Source organism: Engystomops pustulosus, chromosome 2 (assembly GCF_040894005.1).
Source record: "Engystomops pustulosus chromosome 2, aEngPut4.maternal, whole genome shotgun sequence".
Taxonomy (NCBI): domain Eukaryota; kingdom Metazoa; phylum Chordata; class Amphibia; order Anura; family Leptodactylidae; genus Engystomops; species Engystomops pustulosus.
In genome coordinates, this window is record NC_092412.1 from 96,481,983 (window position 1) to 96,499,048 (window position 17,066).

The 17,066-nt window shown below is 42.2% G+C and overlaps 1 protein-coding gene across 2 annotated transcripts in view; it reads right to left on the reverse strand.

Moving 5' to 3' along the window:
* Window positions 1-17,066, reverse strand: part of TUBGCP3 (tubulin gamma complex component 3) — a 58,439-nt gene that overhangs the window by 8,462 nt on the left and 32,911 nt on the right. For both annotated transcript variants that reach the window (XM_072135584.1, XM_072135583.1), the window contains exons 13-17: window positions 16,772-16,880; window positions 15,173-15,362; window positions 14,769-14,904; window positions 6,760-6,828; window positions 721-856 (exon numbers count right to left, since the gene is read on the reverse strand). In XM_072135584.1, coding sequence (XP_071991685.1) covers window positions 721-856; window positions 6,760-6,828; window positions 14,769-14,904; window positions 15,173-15,362; window positions 16,772-16,880 — 640 coding nt within the window. The remainder of the gene's footprint in view (window positions 1-720; window positions 857-6,759; window positions 6,829-14,768; window positions 14,905-15,172; window positions 15,363-16,771; window positions 16,881-17,066) is intronic.

Consider the following 17,066-nt stretch of genomic DNA (forward strand, 5'->3'; position numbering starts at 1 on the left):
TTCATACTTTTTGTTTGAGGGTGTTTGGTTTTTTACGGCGTTCAACGGCGTATGGGTTCAGTGACAATTTTATTTTATTGTACGAGTTGTTACAGATGTTGTGATACCAAATATGTTGTGTATTGTGAGCGATTTTCACTTTATGTTTTATTTGATTATGGCATGGGATGGGACTTGAGAGGAAAAAATGTAATTTAAGGTCTTTTAAAACCTTTTTATCACAGTTTTATTTTGTCCCTGGGTGGGAGATGATTTGATCACTTGTGCATTGTGATATGCTACAATACTAATGTATTGCAGCATATTACATAGTCAGCCTTTACATCCTGCATAGGCTGACAGCTGCACTGTTCGATCGTGCTGTAAGCATGATCCTAACAGGCTGCTAGTGAAGGCAACCCTGGGGTCCTTATTGGATGCCGTGCATGAAGTGTGCCAATCGTCGTAACAATGCACAATAGACGCCGCAGTCACTATGACCGTGGCATCTATAGGGTTAAAGAGGCGGGGTAGCGGGGGTGCGGGAAGAAGTTAAAATCCAATTATCATAAAATCCAAAAAAGATTTTGTGTGGTGTTACAATTATAAAATATACAGTTTTGACTTGCATACAAATTCAACTTAATAACAATCCTACAGAACCTCTCCTGTACGTAACCCGGGACTGCATGTATACAAAAAAGCCAATACTAATTTGGATATGACATTTTCACAGCATACCTGGCATACTTTTCAGTAACTTCGTATTGCACATATGCCCTTTCCAGACATCTGTTAGAATATATTCCATCCTCTTCGCGCGCCACAGAAAGTTGAACACTCTGAGATAGTGGTTCATGCACTCTCTGGTAAATACCTGGATGTAAGAAGAAAAACAAACAAACAATCATTGGAAGCACGTTACCCAGAACAACTGGTAAACTATGATCTATAAAAATTATAAAAAATTAAAGCTTTAGGTTGTTACCATACTGTTTCCAGTATTCATAATGGGGGTTTCAGCCTTACAAAACGGAAATCATACTGTACTATTCTTTCACACAAGTGAGTAGCTCACAGAAGAGTCAATGTGTATTTTAAGTGTTTTCACAGTAGATTACTTAAAGGAAACATAATAAGTAAATTTACTCTCCCACAAATAAACATTTTTAAAAACTGCCATTAGAAGCAATGTAACCATCTCTAAATTGTTTCTCCTCATGCCCAAAAGTGGTCATATTCTGATTGCAAAGTTATTTCTCCATATATGCAAATCGTGCGAAGTCTGGCAAATTGGGGGGAGGGGGGGGTAGAGGTAGCTGATTTCTCTTCAGTGAGTCACACACAACCAATGTCTCGCTCAACTCTCTCAGGAATTCTCTTCAGCTAGTCACAAACAAGCACCATATCACTCAAACATTCCCTTTGTGACATGAGGAGTCGCCCGGCAAGGTGCCAGAAAATTTTAGGTAGTGATTTTAGCTAGATCCGAGCTAGGTATTTTTATAGAAAACGCATGGGGCACAGTATGTGGGAACTTAAAACATAAGTTTAATGGTGAAAACCTGATGCCAGATTTTTTTCAATGGGGTTAGAAATGACCCAGTGTTTAAGAAGCACGTGTTCAAGTCCATTAATAAACCTTAAAATATGTTAAGACATATTACAGAGAATAAGTCACAAGTTGCTAAAAATACTACTTTTCCATAAAATATTTTACTGTAGAAATTGGATTTCTGAAGGTTCTAAAAGACAGGCTTTAAAGGGGCTTCCCGTGAAAGAAAGTTCTCAAATTTGAATCCCCCGGTGATGTTTACACAATAAAGATCATTTTAACCCCTTTATGGTACTTTACAATTTTACTCTGGAATTTTTTTTAACCATCACTTCGTTATAGGAGCTAAAATAGCAATAAGCAGAGTGTGGGCAAGCCTCTCTAAGCAGCCACTTTATGATTCCTCTAGTGCTATGAGATTATGTGAGCGGACAATGTGCATGGATTTTCAAGGTTCAGGGTTTGTCTACACTTTTTTAACTTCTAAACATTGTACTAGTATCTGACACACAAAAAGACACAGATCAGGGATTAGGAGATCCATGAAATAGATATAAAACAATGACACTCTCAGCTCTACTAACTCACCTAAATCCATAAAACACAGTCAGCTCTATAAAGACCTTATCTGCAGCTCGTAGAGTAAGGCTCTTTTCACGTGCGTGTTCTGCGCGTGTATATGACATGCATTGACGTGTATTGAAGAGGCCTTAGTCTTTGCATAGTTCTGCTTGCTGGCAGGAAGTGCCTTTGTCTGAGCTCATCTTGTAATACAAGAGATCACTACAGTATGCAGACATGAGAAGCTATTCATGAGAATTATCCAACCAGGTACAACCAAAATGTTATCACAAATATATTTAAGAATCTTGCTATAGGAATACCCCTTTAAAAGGGCTTATAGGCCCACTTCAAGTTTACCCTATTCACAGGATAGGGTATAACTTGCCGATTGGGATCCCTACAGATCACGAGAAGAGGGCCTGTTGTACACCCAAGTAAATAGGGCAGCTGGTTGCACTTGCATCTGCTCCTATACCACTAAGCTACTTTTGCGAGTGTCGTAGACAGTGAATGGAGTGGTAGAATGCATGTTAATTTGCCACTCCATTCATTTGGGGTGCAACGGATCCCTGCTCTCTTGACCCATGGGCTTCCCACTAATGAGACTACCACAAATCACAATTTATCCCCCATACTGTAGATGTAGGAGAAAAAGATGAGGCTGAATAATCGCTTTTAAAAGGGGTTATGCCACAACTCAACTTGCTTCAAAAAGATCCCAAAGGCAAAATATTTCATAACAACCTATTCATTATGGATCACTGGAACTAGAAATACATTTTATTTGTTTTCTCAAGGCTTGTTCAGCCTCTATTCTGTACCACAAGTAAATGTGGGAGGGGCCTATAAGGCAGTTGATCACAAATCCCATAATGCAAAGCAGCTGCCTTTCTCTATTGGGCTTCAGCATCTCCTTACACATGCAGCGTTCAAACATTCCCTGCACCTACTGATGCCCAGCACAGCAGGATTCTGCTATAGAGATGCTACATGTACTATGGCATGATTCTCCATTTCCTGTTCCTTTCATTCATTGTCACTATACACTTGTCAAAATAATTTAAAAAATAAATGAGATACACTCACACTTAATACATATATATTTTCAATAATATTTACCTAATTAAACTTTCATATAGACCTCTTTTCTTTAAAAAAAAGAAAAAAAAAAGAAGGTCTCATAGTTAAACGCAGTGCACGCGACAGTGTGCTCATATATACAGGATAGGAGAAGTAGTGCTGTGCCCAAATATTAACAGGATAGGAATAGTAGTAGTACTGTTCTGTGCTCATATACACAGGATAGGAGTAGTAGTCCTGTGCAATAGGATTGGTAGTGTTGTCATGCTGCTGCTAATGTGTTTCTAGAGCAGGACTGCTGGATGCACTGTATCCCCTCTACAAACCCCCTGATAAGTCCTGTGCATGACTGCCTATCCCCCACCCCTGGCCTGAACTAAAGTGACATTGCCGTCTATGGGGGAAGTATGTACGGCCACAAGCTTGCATGTGCGAGAGAGTGCGCGTGCGTGTAAGAGCAGGGTGAGTGAGTGAGTGAGTGAGTGCGTGTGCGTGTAAGAGCAGGGTGAGTGAGTGAGTGAGTGCGTGTGCGTGTAAGAGCAGGGTGAGTGAGTGAGTGAATGAGTGCGTGTGCGTGTAAGAGCAGGGTGAGTGAGTGAGTGCGTGTGCGAGCAGGGTGAGTGAGTGAGTGAGTGCGTGTAAGAGCAGGGTGAGTGAGTGAGTGAGTGCGTGTGCGTGTAAGAGCAGGGTGAGTGAGTGAGTGAGTGCGTGTGCGTGTAAGAGCAGGGTGAGTGAGTGAGTGAGTGAGTGCGTGTGCGTGTAAGAGCAGGGTGAGTGAGTGAGTGAGTGAGTGCGTGTGCGTGTAAGAGCAGGGTGAGTGAGTGAGTGAGTGAGTGAGTGCGTGTAAGAGCAGGGTGAGTGAGTGAGTGCGTGTGCGAGCAGGGTGAGTGAGTGAGTGAGTGCGTGTAAGAGCAGGGTGAGTGAGTGAGTGAGTGCGTGTGCGTGTAAGAGCAGGGTGAGTGAGTGAGTGAGTGCGTGTGCGTGTAAGAGCAGGGTGAGTGAGTGAGTGCGCGTGCGTGTAAGAGCAGGGTGAGTGAGTGAGTGCGCGTGCGTGTAAGAGCAGGGTGAGTGAGTGAGTGAGTGAGTGAGTGAGTGCGTGTGCGTGTAAGAGCAGGGTGAGTGAGTGAGTGAGTGAGTGCGTGTGCGTGTAAGAGCAGGGTGAGTGAGTGAGTGAGTGAGTGAGTGCGTGTGCGAGCAGGGTGAGTGAGTGAGTGCGTGTGCGAGCAGGGTGAGTGAGTGAGTGAGTGCGTGTGCGTGTAAGAGCAGGGTGAGTGAGTGAGTGAGTGCGTGTGCGTGTAAGAGCAGGGTGAGTGAGTGAGTGAGTGAGTGCGTGTGCGTGTAAGAGCAGGGTGAGTGAGTGAGTGCGTGTGCGAGCAGGGTGAGTGAGTGAGTGAGTGCGTGTAAGAGCAGGGTGAGTGAGTGAGTGAGTGCGTGTGCGTGTAAGAGCAGGGTGAGTGAGTGAGTGAGTGCGTGTGCGTGTAAGAGCAGGGTGAGTGAGTGAGTGAGTGCGTGTGCGTGTAAGAGCAGGGTGAGTGAGTGAGTGAGTGCGTGTGCGTGTAAGAGCAGGGTGAGTGAGTGAGTGAGTGCGTGTGCGTGTAAGAGCAGGGTGAGTGAGTGAGTGCGTGTGCGTGTGCGAGCAGGGTGAGTGAGTGAGTGAGTGAGTGCGTGTGCGTGTGCGAGCAGGGTGAGTGAGTGAGTGCGTGTGCGAGCAGGGTGAGTGAGTGAGTGAGTGCGTGTAAGAGCAGGGTGAGTGAGTGAGTGAGTGAGTGCGTGTGCGTGTAAGAGCAGGGTGAGTGAGTGAGTGAGTGAGTGCGTGTGCGTGTAAGAGCAGGGTGAGTGAGTGAGTGCGTGTGCGTGTAAGAGCAGGGTGAGTGAGTGAGTGCGTGTGCGTGTAAGAGCAGGGTGAGTGAGTGAGTGCGTGTGCGTGTAAGAGCAGGGTGAGTGAGTGAGTGAGCGTGCGTGTAAGAGCAGGGTGAGTGAGTGAGTGAGTGAGCGTGCGTGTAAAAGCAGGGTGAGTGAGTGAGCGTGCGTGCGTGCGTGTAAGAGCAGGGTGAGTGAGTGAGTGAGCGTGCGTGCGTGTAAGAGCAGGGTGAGTGAGTGAGTGAGCATGCGTGCGTGTAAGAGCAGGGTGAGTGAGTGAGCGTGCGTGTAAGAGCAGGGTGAGTGAGTGAGTGAGCGTGCGTGTAAGAGCAGGGTGAGTGAGTGAGTGAGCGTGCGTGTAAGAGCAGGGTGAGTGAGTGAGTGTGCGTGTAAGAGCAGGGTGAGTGAGTGAGTGAGTGAGTGAGTGAGTGAGTGTGTGTGTGTAAGAGCAGGGTGAGTGAGTGAGTGAGCGTGCGTGCGTGTAAGAGCAGGGTGAGTGAGTGAGTGAGCGTGCGTGCGTGCGTGTAAGAGCAGGGTGAGTGAGTGAGTGAGCGTGCGTGTAAGAGCAGGGTGAGTGAGTGAGTGTGTGTGTGTGTGTGTAAGAGCAGGGTGTTCTTTATTCCAAAGATGCGATGTTTCAGTGGATAACCACCTTTTTGAAGCATATATACTTAAATGCAACCTCAAAGGTATAATATACACAAGCAATTTCATTCAGTACAAATCCAGAGCAGACACTCCTTTAACGTACATACAAATTAGATCAGTCCTCAGTACAAACATACTCAAGTTAAAAAAAAAAAAAAAAAGAGAGAGAGATACCACTTGCTCTTTGAACAAAGCGATATAATACGTTCATTAAGTAAAATACAGATTTTATGGGGTAAAACGCTTTTGAACAATAAACCAGCCATTTTCTAATCAAACCTAATGAATCCTTCATCATATTTTATTTTAAATAGTACAAATATGATAGCACTTAAATGCATTTTACAGTGCCTTGCAAATTATTTCAAATTAGTTGATAGTCTATGAATAATGGAACACAATGAATGAACTATTTTATTAAGGACCTGCTTAAATCTGAAAGGGATCAAATTAATTATTAAATATATAAGAAACAGTTTCAATAAAAGGCATTTATCTACATATTACACATTTAAAAATTGTAAGCCTTTAACGGGAATGCTGGCAATAATCAGAACCACAGAAGGAGGATTGCAAAAAAAAAAAACAAAAAAGAAAATTCCTTGCATGCAATGTCTTGTGTAAACATTCAGGAAAATATTGTGAATTTACTCATCTGGACCACTGAACCATTTGTGGCTATTTCCATCAATTTTTTTTTACCATTAAGGGCAAGGATATATTAAAAAGTGCACCATTTTACTGACTTATTCAGGAATGCTCTATAAAATAAGTTGGGACCTGTGCCCTGGTTCTCGTTAGTATATATATTTATATATTCTATTTATTAGAAATGTATTGTGACATATACGTATTACATACGCATGAGCAAGATTAAATTATTTTTCATAGAAGACACAAGTTTTTACTAAAACAGAGCAGTCATGAGAGCTTAAAGGTCCTCGTTATTATACCTGGGAAACACCGTTATCATTGCTGTAACAATCTACCAGATGAATCCTTCTATGGAGCTCCAGCTTCTAAATACAGAGATGTGCTTTACAGTATGCCATTGCCATTTATGTCCTACTTACTGTGGCTATAGGTCCATCCACGTGATAATCTAAACTAAATACATCCCATCCAGTGTCTCCAGGTGAAACCTAAAAAAAAAAAAACGATGAAAAATTAAATCTGTGTTAGATTAGGTTATATGTTAAAGTATATTTAAAAAAAAAAAACATAGAATGACACTTTTTTCTGGTCCCATTTAAATGGGTATTCCAACAAAGATAAAATTCTTAAATATACTCATAACACATTGTCTAATTCAATGTTATTAGCAAAAATACACAGCCATAAACTCCTGACTATGGTTGGGGAGGTCATATTTCTCTCACATGAACACACATCTCCGGTCCAGCAGCCTGCAGAGAAAGAGACCTGCTTTACAGAAAGATAAGCTTTTGATCCAAGGGGGCATAGCACTACTGAGCGCGTTCCATTAGGTGAAATAGCAGAGCGTGTCATTGGGGTAGAGTTATCAAGCTGTCTGAAAGTCAGAATATTTCTATTTGCCCATGGCAACCAATCACAACTCAGCTTTCATTTTACCAGGGCTCATGAATATTTTAAAAAGGAAGCTGCGATTGGTTGCCATGGGCAACTAGAAATATTCTGACTTTCAGACAGCTTGATAAATCGGCCCAACTATGTCCTATATCTAAACTCATAACTTTGCTCTTTCTCATCAGCCATTATCTATGTGTCAGATATTAGTAGAAACTTTAGAAGCAAAATGAAAGTATATCTAAACCCTGTATCATGATAATCTAAGTACATTGTTAGCTAACAGCATCTCATGCAGGAGCAATGCACAGAGGAATCAGTTCCCACCCACACTGCTTAAACGAATGCAGTAATAGGAGCTAAATAAAGTACTAAACCTGTTAAAACTGATAAAGTTATCTTTATCATTTTAAAATCATTAGTGGGACATAATTTGACAACTTTCTTTCATGGGCAAACCAAATTAACTCCTCTTACAGATGTGTCCACTGGTTAGACATGCTACCAAATAGGAATATGATAACAGAACAATAAGCAATCTATCATATATGGGGCCATATTGCCATCATGTTGTTAACTGATGTCTTTCAGACACTTTGTATGAAAAGGTTTTACGAGTCCTAAACCAAAATTAGATATCAGCAGAGTGAGGACACATTTGTACACTTACATACATAAAGAAGACACAACATAAGAACTGTTACAAACAAATAACAAAACATAATTTTATGCAAGTTAACTGATCCAAAATAAAGGCTTTATTCAAAACTATGATTTAAAAAAATAACCCTTATCCATAAATGGTTCCCTTCCATTGCCTCAAGGTTACAAAAATCAGTTTGTAAACTTATAAGCAACTCAATTGATTCGAGTCCACCACACAACCAGAGTCCTGCATAGTAAAATTTATTTGTATTGCCCTGCCTTTTTGTTACGGTCTATGATATTCTGCTTATGGAGAGCTCCGTTACATCATTGGGCACTTAAAGTCATGTGACCAGGATGTCAGCATCAAAGGTCCTGTTACATCAGCAACGTCTACCCTATGTATCTATCTGATCCCATGAAATCACATCAGCCTCCATAGAGGATGGGTAGAAGTAGAATTCCATGGAGGCATGCTGTTATTTCAGGTGATCAGATATATGAACGGTGTACAGTTTGCTAATGTTAGGTGGCTAACGGACCTGTGAGAATGTCACTCTGGTCACATGAGATGCAGAAAAAAGGCATTGGGAAGAGTAGTTGGGAGAGGCCGGCCAAGCAGAAGCCTTTGCCGATGCCAGGGAACATATTATGAAGTTTATGCAGATGTAAGGGAAACCGTTTTTAGCTAAAAGAAAGGTATCAGTTTTTTTAATAAGGCTCTATGAGAACATGTTACCAGTTGTATATATGAAAATGTGGTAACAGTTTCCACTTTACATTACGAAAAAAAAGTGAAAAGGGTCAGTGTGAAAGGTTAACATTTAAAATGATTTAATAAATAAAAGGGGAGACTGGTGTAGCAGTCATCCATCACAACATGACCTGGGAGAGAGAGGAGGCTGAGAAGATGTGGCCTCCTTCAGACTATGCTATACAAATAAAAAGTATCAACTGATAGAGACAGGTGAGGGCAAGTCTCCTATAGACAATGCATCTATGTAGTGTATAGTCAACACCAAAAAAAAAAAATACAATAAGAAACAATACATTAGTGAATAATGACATCACATATGAATGAAACATACCAATCTGGCAAGGAGGGGGAATAAAGGTCATGTCGACTGTTTATCTGACTGACCACACATGTATTACAATCATTGTGTAACTTCCTCATGGGATAACAGGCTTTATATTAATTTGGATGCACATTCTTGGTGGGAAAGATGAAGGCCCTGCCTTGCACACAAGTTATGTGAAATGTCACCTGTTTACCTATAAAATCTGCCGTATATTCTCGAATATAAGCCGACCTCAGTATAAGCCGAGACTCCTAATTTTACCACCAAAAACTGGGAAAACCTATTGACTTGAGTATAAGCCGAGGGTGGGAAGTGCATTGGTCACAGACCCTCCCAGTATACAGCCAGCCCAGCTTGCCCCCCAGTGGTATACAGCCAGCCCAGCTTGCCCCCCAGTAGTATACAGCCAGCCCAGCTTGCCCCCCAGTAGTATACAGCCAGCCCAGCTTGCCCCCCAGTAGTATACGGCCAGCCCAGCTTGCCCCCCAGTAGTATACGGCCAGCCCAGCTTGCCCCCCAGTAGTATACGGCCAGCCCAGCTTGCCCCCCAGTAGTATACAGCCAGCCCAGCTTGCCCCCCAGTAGTATACAGCCAGCCCAGCTTGCCCCCCAGTAGTATACAGCCAGCCCAGCTTGCCCCCCAGTAGTATACAGCCAGCCCAGCTTGCCCCCCAGTAGTATACAGCCAGCCCAGCTTGCCCCCCAGTAGTATACAGCCAGCCCAGCTTGCCCCCCAGTAGTATACAGCCAGCCCAGCTTGCCCCCCAGTAGTATACAGCCAGCCCAGCTTGCCCCCCAGTAGTATACAGCCAGCCCAGCTTGCCCCCCAGTAGTATACAGCCAGCCCAGCTTGCCCCCCAGTAGTATACAGCCAGCCCAGCTTGCCCCCCAGTAGTATACAGCCAGCCCAGCTTGCCCCCCAGTAGTATACAGCCAGCCCAGCTTGCCCCCCAGTAGTATACAGCCAGCCCAGCTTGCCCCCCAGTAGTATACAGCCAGCCCAGCTTGCCCCCCAGTAGTATACAGCCAGCCCAGCTTGCCCCCCAGTAGTATACAGCCAGCCCAGCTTGCCCCCCAGTAGTATACAGCCAGCCCAGCTTGCCCCCCAGTAGTATACAGCCAGCCCAGCTTGCCCCCCAGTAGTATACAGCCAGCCCAGCTTGCCCCCCAGTAGTATACAGCCAGCCCAGCTTGCCCCCCAGTAGTATACAGCCAGCCCAGCTTGCCCCCCAGTAGTATACAGCCAGCCCAGCTTGCCCCCCAGTAGTATACAGCCAGCCCAGCTTGCCCCCCAGTAGTATACAGCCAGCCCAGCTTGCCCCCCAGTAGTATACAGCCAGCCCAGCTTGCCCCCCAGTAGTATACAGCCAGCCCAGCTTGCCCCCCAGTAGTATACAGCCAGCCCAGCTTGCCCCCCAGTAGTATACAGCCAGCCCAGCTTGCCCCCCAGTAGTATACAGCCAGCCCAGCTTGCCCCCCAGTAGTATACAGCCAGCCCAGCTTGCACCCCAGTAGTATACAGCCAGCCCAGGTTGCCCCCCAGTAGTATACAGCCAGCCCAGGTTGCCCCCCAGTAGTATACAGCCAGCCCAGCTTGCCCCCCAGTAGTATACAGCCAGCCCATCATTAAAAAAAAAAATAAACTTATATACTCACCCTCCGGTGGCCCCGATGTGCAGCGCTGCTCCTCTTCTTGCTTGCGTGCCCGTCTTCTTTCTTCTGCCATTGCTCTCCCCTGCCGGCAGGCGCATATTATGACGCGCCGCTGCTGAAGTCATAATAGGCGCCGCCTGGGGGAAAAACATGGCAGCGCCCAGCAGAAGAAAGAAGACGGCCGTGCAAGCAAGAAGAGGAGCCGCACTGCACATTGGGGCCACCGGAGGGTGAGTATATAAGTTTATAATTTTCTAAGTATTTTTTACTCTGCACGACTCGTGTATAAGCAGAGGGGACATTTTTCAGCACATTTTTTGTGCTGAAAAGCTCGGCTTATACACGAGTATATACGGTAATCAAATTCTTAGCAAGATTAATAATATATATATTTATATATTTCTTTCTTTTAACTACAATTCTCTCTTTATGGTAGCTTGATGTGGTCTGAAAGATGAGATCCTTTGCTTGAATAAAGCAAAAATAAAGCAAAAGTGTGCGGTACTTACAAAAAAAATCTTCTTTATTGAATTTCAGCCATAGGACAGGGTTGACTAAGCGCAGGTGTGAGGTGTGTACAAAATGGTCCATCGCTGTCACTGAGTGTCCAGCTTTTTATCTCCGTCTTATGGCTGAAATTCAATTTTTTTTTTTTTTTTGGCGAAAGCCGTTGAAAACAGCATAGACTGAAGTACAGGCAGTTCTCAAGTTGTATTTCTATAAGTCGGAATTATATATTTTTATAATGGTAACTCCAGCCAAATTTTTTTGGGCTCTGTGACAATTGGATTTTAAAAATGTTGTGTTGTCATCGTTAGTGATATATTCCTCTAAAGCGGCCATATTGGACCAAGAGAACCAAACAGCTGCCATTTTGTATCAAGTGGCGATTTTAGTATTAGCCAGGGGTCAAGAACTGTCCAGCTACTGTCATGATTCAAACTTCATTTTTATGTAACCGGTTTGCTCACCCAGCTTCTCCTTGACATTTAATGAGAGGCAAGTCTGTCCTTCAGTCTTGTCCTATATTTTTGCTCTAGCACCTGCTTATCATATGTTTTGGCTTGCCCAAGTCTTCTCAGGGCAATTAGTATAAACAAGGCCTCTGAGAAGAAAACGTTAAAGGGGTATTCCCACTGGGCATTTACATTTAATTCATTTGCCATATGTAAATATTTCTTCAATTGGATGTTATTAAAAAAAAAAAATTTCCTGTGTGAAGATAATTTCTCACAAATGTAGTTATTCTGTCCCTTAGAAACGAGATAGCTTCCTCGGATACGACCATCTCAGATTTAGGCAGCAGTGGACAGACTTGTGCCATAGAGTCCTGCCAGAACACCAGGACTCAGCAATCATTGCCACAGGACGACTGTGGGACATACAGTAACTCCAGGACATTTCATATACAAAAACCTTTTGTTTCTTTGTGCAATCCCTCCAGCAGAGGTGGACGTATCCGAGGAAGCCACCTCGTTTCTAAGGGACAACATGACTACATTTATGAGAAATTATCTTCACAAAGGAACATTTTTTTTAAATAACATTCAATTGAAGAAATGTTTACAAATGGCTAATGAATTAAATGAAATGTAAATGCCCAGATGGGAATACCCCTTTAACCTTTTCGGAGAATGTCCTGGTAAAATTCATTATGGCCAATAGCATTGCAGTACATTATCTCCTTGTCACGCCCCCCTATGCTGATGACCCTGTATTTGATATATGCGGCTGAGCGCTAATAAAGATTGGACAGTTTACATTTACTAAGAGACTGGTGTGTCTTAGTTTTGTGCTCTCGTCCCAGTACCGGGCAGTCATGAAAGAGTTAATTTGAAAGTCAGCTTTACAATGGCCCCAAATAAAAATCTCTGACATCATAAAAACCAGGATTAACAAAAAAGCTTAACTGCAAACACTTTTGATAACTGTTGTAGTGGGTTATTGTAGCCTAAGGCTAAAGTACAGTAAATTACCAACTTCCTGGGGTCTGTTTGTAACTAGGGGTCGTATGCAAGTCGGGTGTTTTTAAGTAGGGGACCACCTGTAGTGCAAACCATCTTTTTTCTGTTTACTTGGTTTTCTTGAATATGACACAAAAAGTGCGTTTCTACTATAAAATCAAAGCTTCTGAAGTGACTCTACCCCTGCAACCACTGAACTGGACTCTTCTTTCCTTATTTTCACATGAGATGACTTCTATTTGCCTGACTTTGTTGGAGATTTTTTTAAATAGGTAAATTGATGAGATCTCACATAATAGAGGGAATTCTAGAAAGGAAATTTCATTCCCTACCTGAGGGTGGTAGTGATTTAGTGGGGTAAAAACTGTTGACAGCAACATTGAGGCAGAGGATAAAGGTAACCTTTGTTACCAATTTGCTCCATAAAAAATAAGTCAAATGCACCTGGTGTGGGAGCAGAAATGCTAAAATGTAAGAGCTAAAATCAAGTAAAATGTTCAAGATCTATGCAGAGCATCAACGCATAATACAATATTAATTGTGAAAGAAAAAAAGCGGCTTCTGGATATTACATTTGTTCCATCATTCCGAGAATGAACAGATGAAATTATTAAAAAGCTGGATGGCAAAAATATTCAAAAAGCATAGCTTTTATAAAGTGCTGTTTTTGTGTAATACAAAACACATTTTCTGCTATTAATTCTACTGAAACAGAATTTTTGAAAAAAGTATGCTGAAAAAGCCCTGGGATTGTAGTGGCCAATTAGATGGCAGGGAGAAAAATTTCAAATACAAACAAAAAAGAAAAAAATCCCCTGTCTGACAAAGCCAGAGTATAAACAATATGGGCTATAAGCACAGGGGGGAAACTGATTGGTCTTGTGACATATTTCAGTCTCCTTTTTGTTAAAGGAGCGCCTGAGTTATTAGCTTGCAGGCACTCTCAATAACAAGAGAGTTTTATTTTAAAGAGGAGGCCTTGATTCTTATTTTGATTTTTACAGTGCGGATGAATGCAATAAATAATGTCTTCTTATTTCTCGTAAATGGCCCCATTTGAATCATCAAAAGAAAATTGAGGTTATTATGTGCTCTGTCTAGCAGCACTTTAGTTGCCAGCTCTAAGGATGTTTGTTTATTACTTTATATTGGCAAGGGAGGTACTGCTGAATTAAACACTATAAATGTTTTAGGATGCAGGCATTTGTATGCAATTGCCTAGGTATTAGTCTAGTGCATTTTCACACAGTAAAATACAAGAAAATTACATCTAATACATGGGTCTTCTGCATGACACACAGCCAATTATGCACCAAAAAAACATCCTGTTTCTGTTAGTTTAATAAGTACTTACTTTACTGCAAGTTTAGAACAAATCATTCTACCATCGCGGCGCCGGATCACTGCTATTTGTACAATTTATCTTTTATACTCAATGACGCCCTGCTATAGATAATGCATATTATAAAGGTAGAGGAAAATGGGGGACGGCTTTAATGATGTAAAGAGTTTTAGTAAAAACAGTTTGATAATGAAACAGTCTCAGCTAGGCCCGGGAATGGTTTTATAACGGCAAGTCCATTACCATCAAATAGAAAATAAAAGTGCATTTTGGCCTAAAAGCAAGCAATCACCAGTAAACAGAAAGGCTTCAAAAAAACTGCCTAGCTTTTAAAATATAAACCAATAGTAACCCATGTAAATAAGTACTAGGAAAAAAGTCCATCTGGATCTTCTTATTACCCCAGGATCCAGCATCTCGGTCTCCCCAATGTTTGTGTAATTGTGACCACTGCAGCCAGCCCATTATTTGCAGCATGATACAGGGGCAAAAGACTGGCTGAGCCGCAAACTCTTGCAGTAATAGGAAGTGCGCTTGAGTTTTTTGGCTTGGGAAGTGGGCTCACACGCTGACCCGTAGAAACAACAGCCGTGTTTATGAGGAAAGAGAAATACATGGGTAATTGTTAAAGCTACACAAGGTTGTTCAATGAAATTGAAAATAATGAAATGCACTTCTATCTGCCTTAAAATAACTGGAATCAATATGTCACCAATAAACATGGAGAAAATACAACTTACTTGAAAGCGTTCAATGTGCTTTTTTACATTTATCTATTTTAGGTCTAAAATCTAGGAGATCAAAAAGATCCCATATTCATTGTGGTTTATTTCACAGATGCATTTTACCTCTAAAAGTCTGACGTCCAAACGTTTAAGAATCTCGGGATTGTCAAACTGAGCGTTGGTTGCTCTTACTGCAGTTTCAAGTATTCCTGTAAGATTGTGTTGGTACAAGGTAGTTGCTGGTCGAACAAGTTCAGGTCTAAGGAAAAATAAAATATTTGACAAAAACAAATTAAAATATTTTTTCTCCATCATAAGGGATTATGTTCCCTGGTTACCCTAGCACTTGCATTCAGTATATTGTAGAAATAGCTGCTTAAAAATCAGACAACTCTTTAGGGAACATTTACACATTTACCCTATGTATTTCAAAAGGTAAAATACTCTTATATAATGTGATTCAACTAGATTTTATACAAGATGCATTACAGTCATCTGAGTAGACACAAACACTATAACCAACTTACTTAAGCAAATCCATAAGATGGCGTATGAAGTCTCCCTGACCCAGCAGGAGATAGCGTCTCATGGCCTGAAAGTGCTCAAGCAGATTGTAGTTCTTGTTGAGGACATCCAGCAAATATTTGCTCGTTTCAAAATATGCAGCATCAATTTTAGTCTGGAAAGCATTTTCCAAGCCTGTGAATAAATCTGCAGCTAAAGCAAAATACAATAACACTGGTTAATACAAGGCAGCCAGCAATAATGCTATGATATGCCCACCCCCGCCTTGTGTCTCCATCTATGGGCAGAGACCGCCTTGCCCTTGTCCCTGAACAAAGCAGTTTAACTCGCACTTGTTGTTGTCTTAGTGTGTGATCCCCCTATCGCTTGTACAGCACCATGAAATAAACAGTGTTTGATAAATAATAACTATACATACAAATGGAAAACCACCAAATGCTACATACAAACATCATTTATAACTTCCATATTTTAATCAAAATGAGAAATCAAGCAAGGCTGCGGAGTTGGTAAGCCAAACCTCTAACTCCGCAATTTCCCAGACTCCAACCCCCCCAAAATGGTCACATAATCCAAATCCACAGTCCTGTTTTCCTGGTAACTATAGCAGAGCTGAGATATATATGGACATTCCTTCCCAGCGTCTTACTCCTCTGATATGTAGCAAAGGAGCTTCAGTACTGAGCATGTACATGGCCTGTCAAACCATAAGTTGCAGCCGCACCCCAGAGTCCAATAGCTAATGGTAGAGTTCATTGGTGCAGGAGACCCATGCATCCGAGAGTCCTCATTATTCCTGGGATCTCTCCTGCAGGAGGCTGCTCCACTCAGTGTTCTGACTTTGTATATGCACCGGTGACAGGACCAGAAGTGGACATAGGAGTGGTTTGTACTCATGAAATGTACTGTACGGCAGCTGGGATCTCTCTTGCTCTGGGTCCGGATGCTGCTGCATACAACCAGCACCAGACACAGAGAAAGAATGGCTGTTGGTGCATTTAGGGTAATATTAACAGATGTGGCCCCTTAAAGTTGAGCAGTATGTGGCCGTGGACCAAGAAATGTTGTTTACCCCTGGCTTAAATCCTTAGGTCAGGAATGGAACAGACATTTAAAGGGAGCTTTATCATTTTTGTTTTATAATTCATTATATGTTGGTGGTGCTGGTCCATTTGATCACAATCTCTCGCTACGACTCCACAACCCTGAAATCAAGACTTCTGTCTCCTGGTAATTTGCTCTCAGTTGTCACAAAAATCTCCAAAACCACCTCATAGAGGATAGACTTTTTGTTTATTCTCAAGTTGTCCCTAGGGCACGCCGTATATGACATAGTACAGATACTCCACACAATACGTTGGCATATGTTCACTGTGCCTTTAAGGACCCGAGGAGGTTTCTAAGAAATATCTGTTTCATAGTTAAAGGTACTTTTGGTTTCAATCCCATCGGAGACCATTTAATGTGAATTGAAAGCCATTTTCCCTTCATCAGGCTGTATGTGTGATTTTCAGTTCTCCCAATTCTGTTCGGTGGAGAAAAACTTTAGGTCAAGCAAAACTTTGAGAACTTGACCCGCCTGTCACCTAGTTTTGACTTACCATCTTTGGGAGACTCAGCAGTTTTAGCTACTGCCATCATCTTTGCAGTTGGCGTTTGATCGTGGCACACATGATGTAGAAAGTTAATGGATTTTCCAATCAAAAGTACCTAAAGACAAGTAATAAAGTTGTTTAATAGAGTGAAGTTTTCTGCATACAATCTTTAAAGTGAAAAACTTGGTTGGACCATATGGGCATGTCCTCTTATTGCAACTATCTACAGCGGCCAACTCTTTAGCTACCTGTGGTAGCCATTCAAAGCATAAGTTAAGTTGAGACACTGAAAAGCTACCTT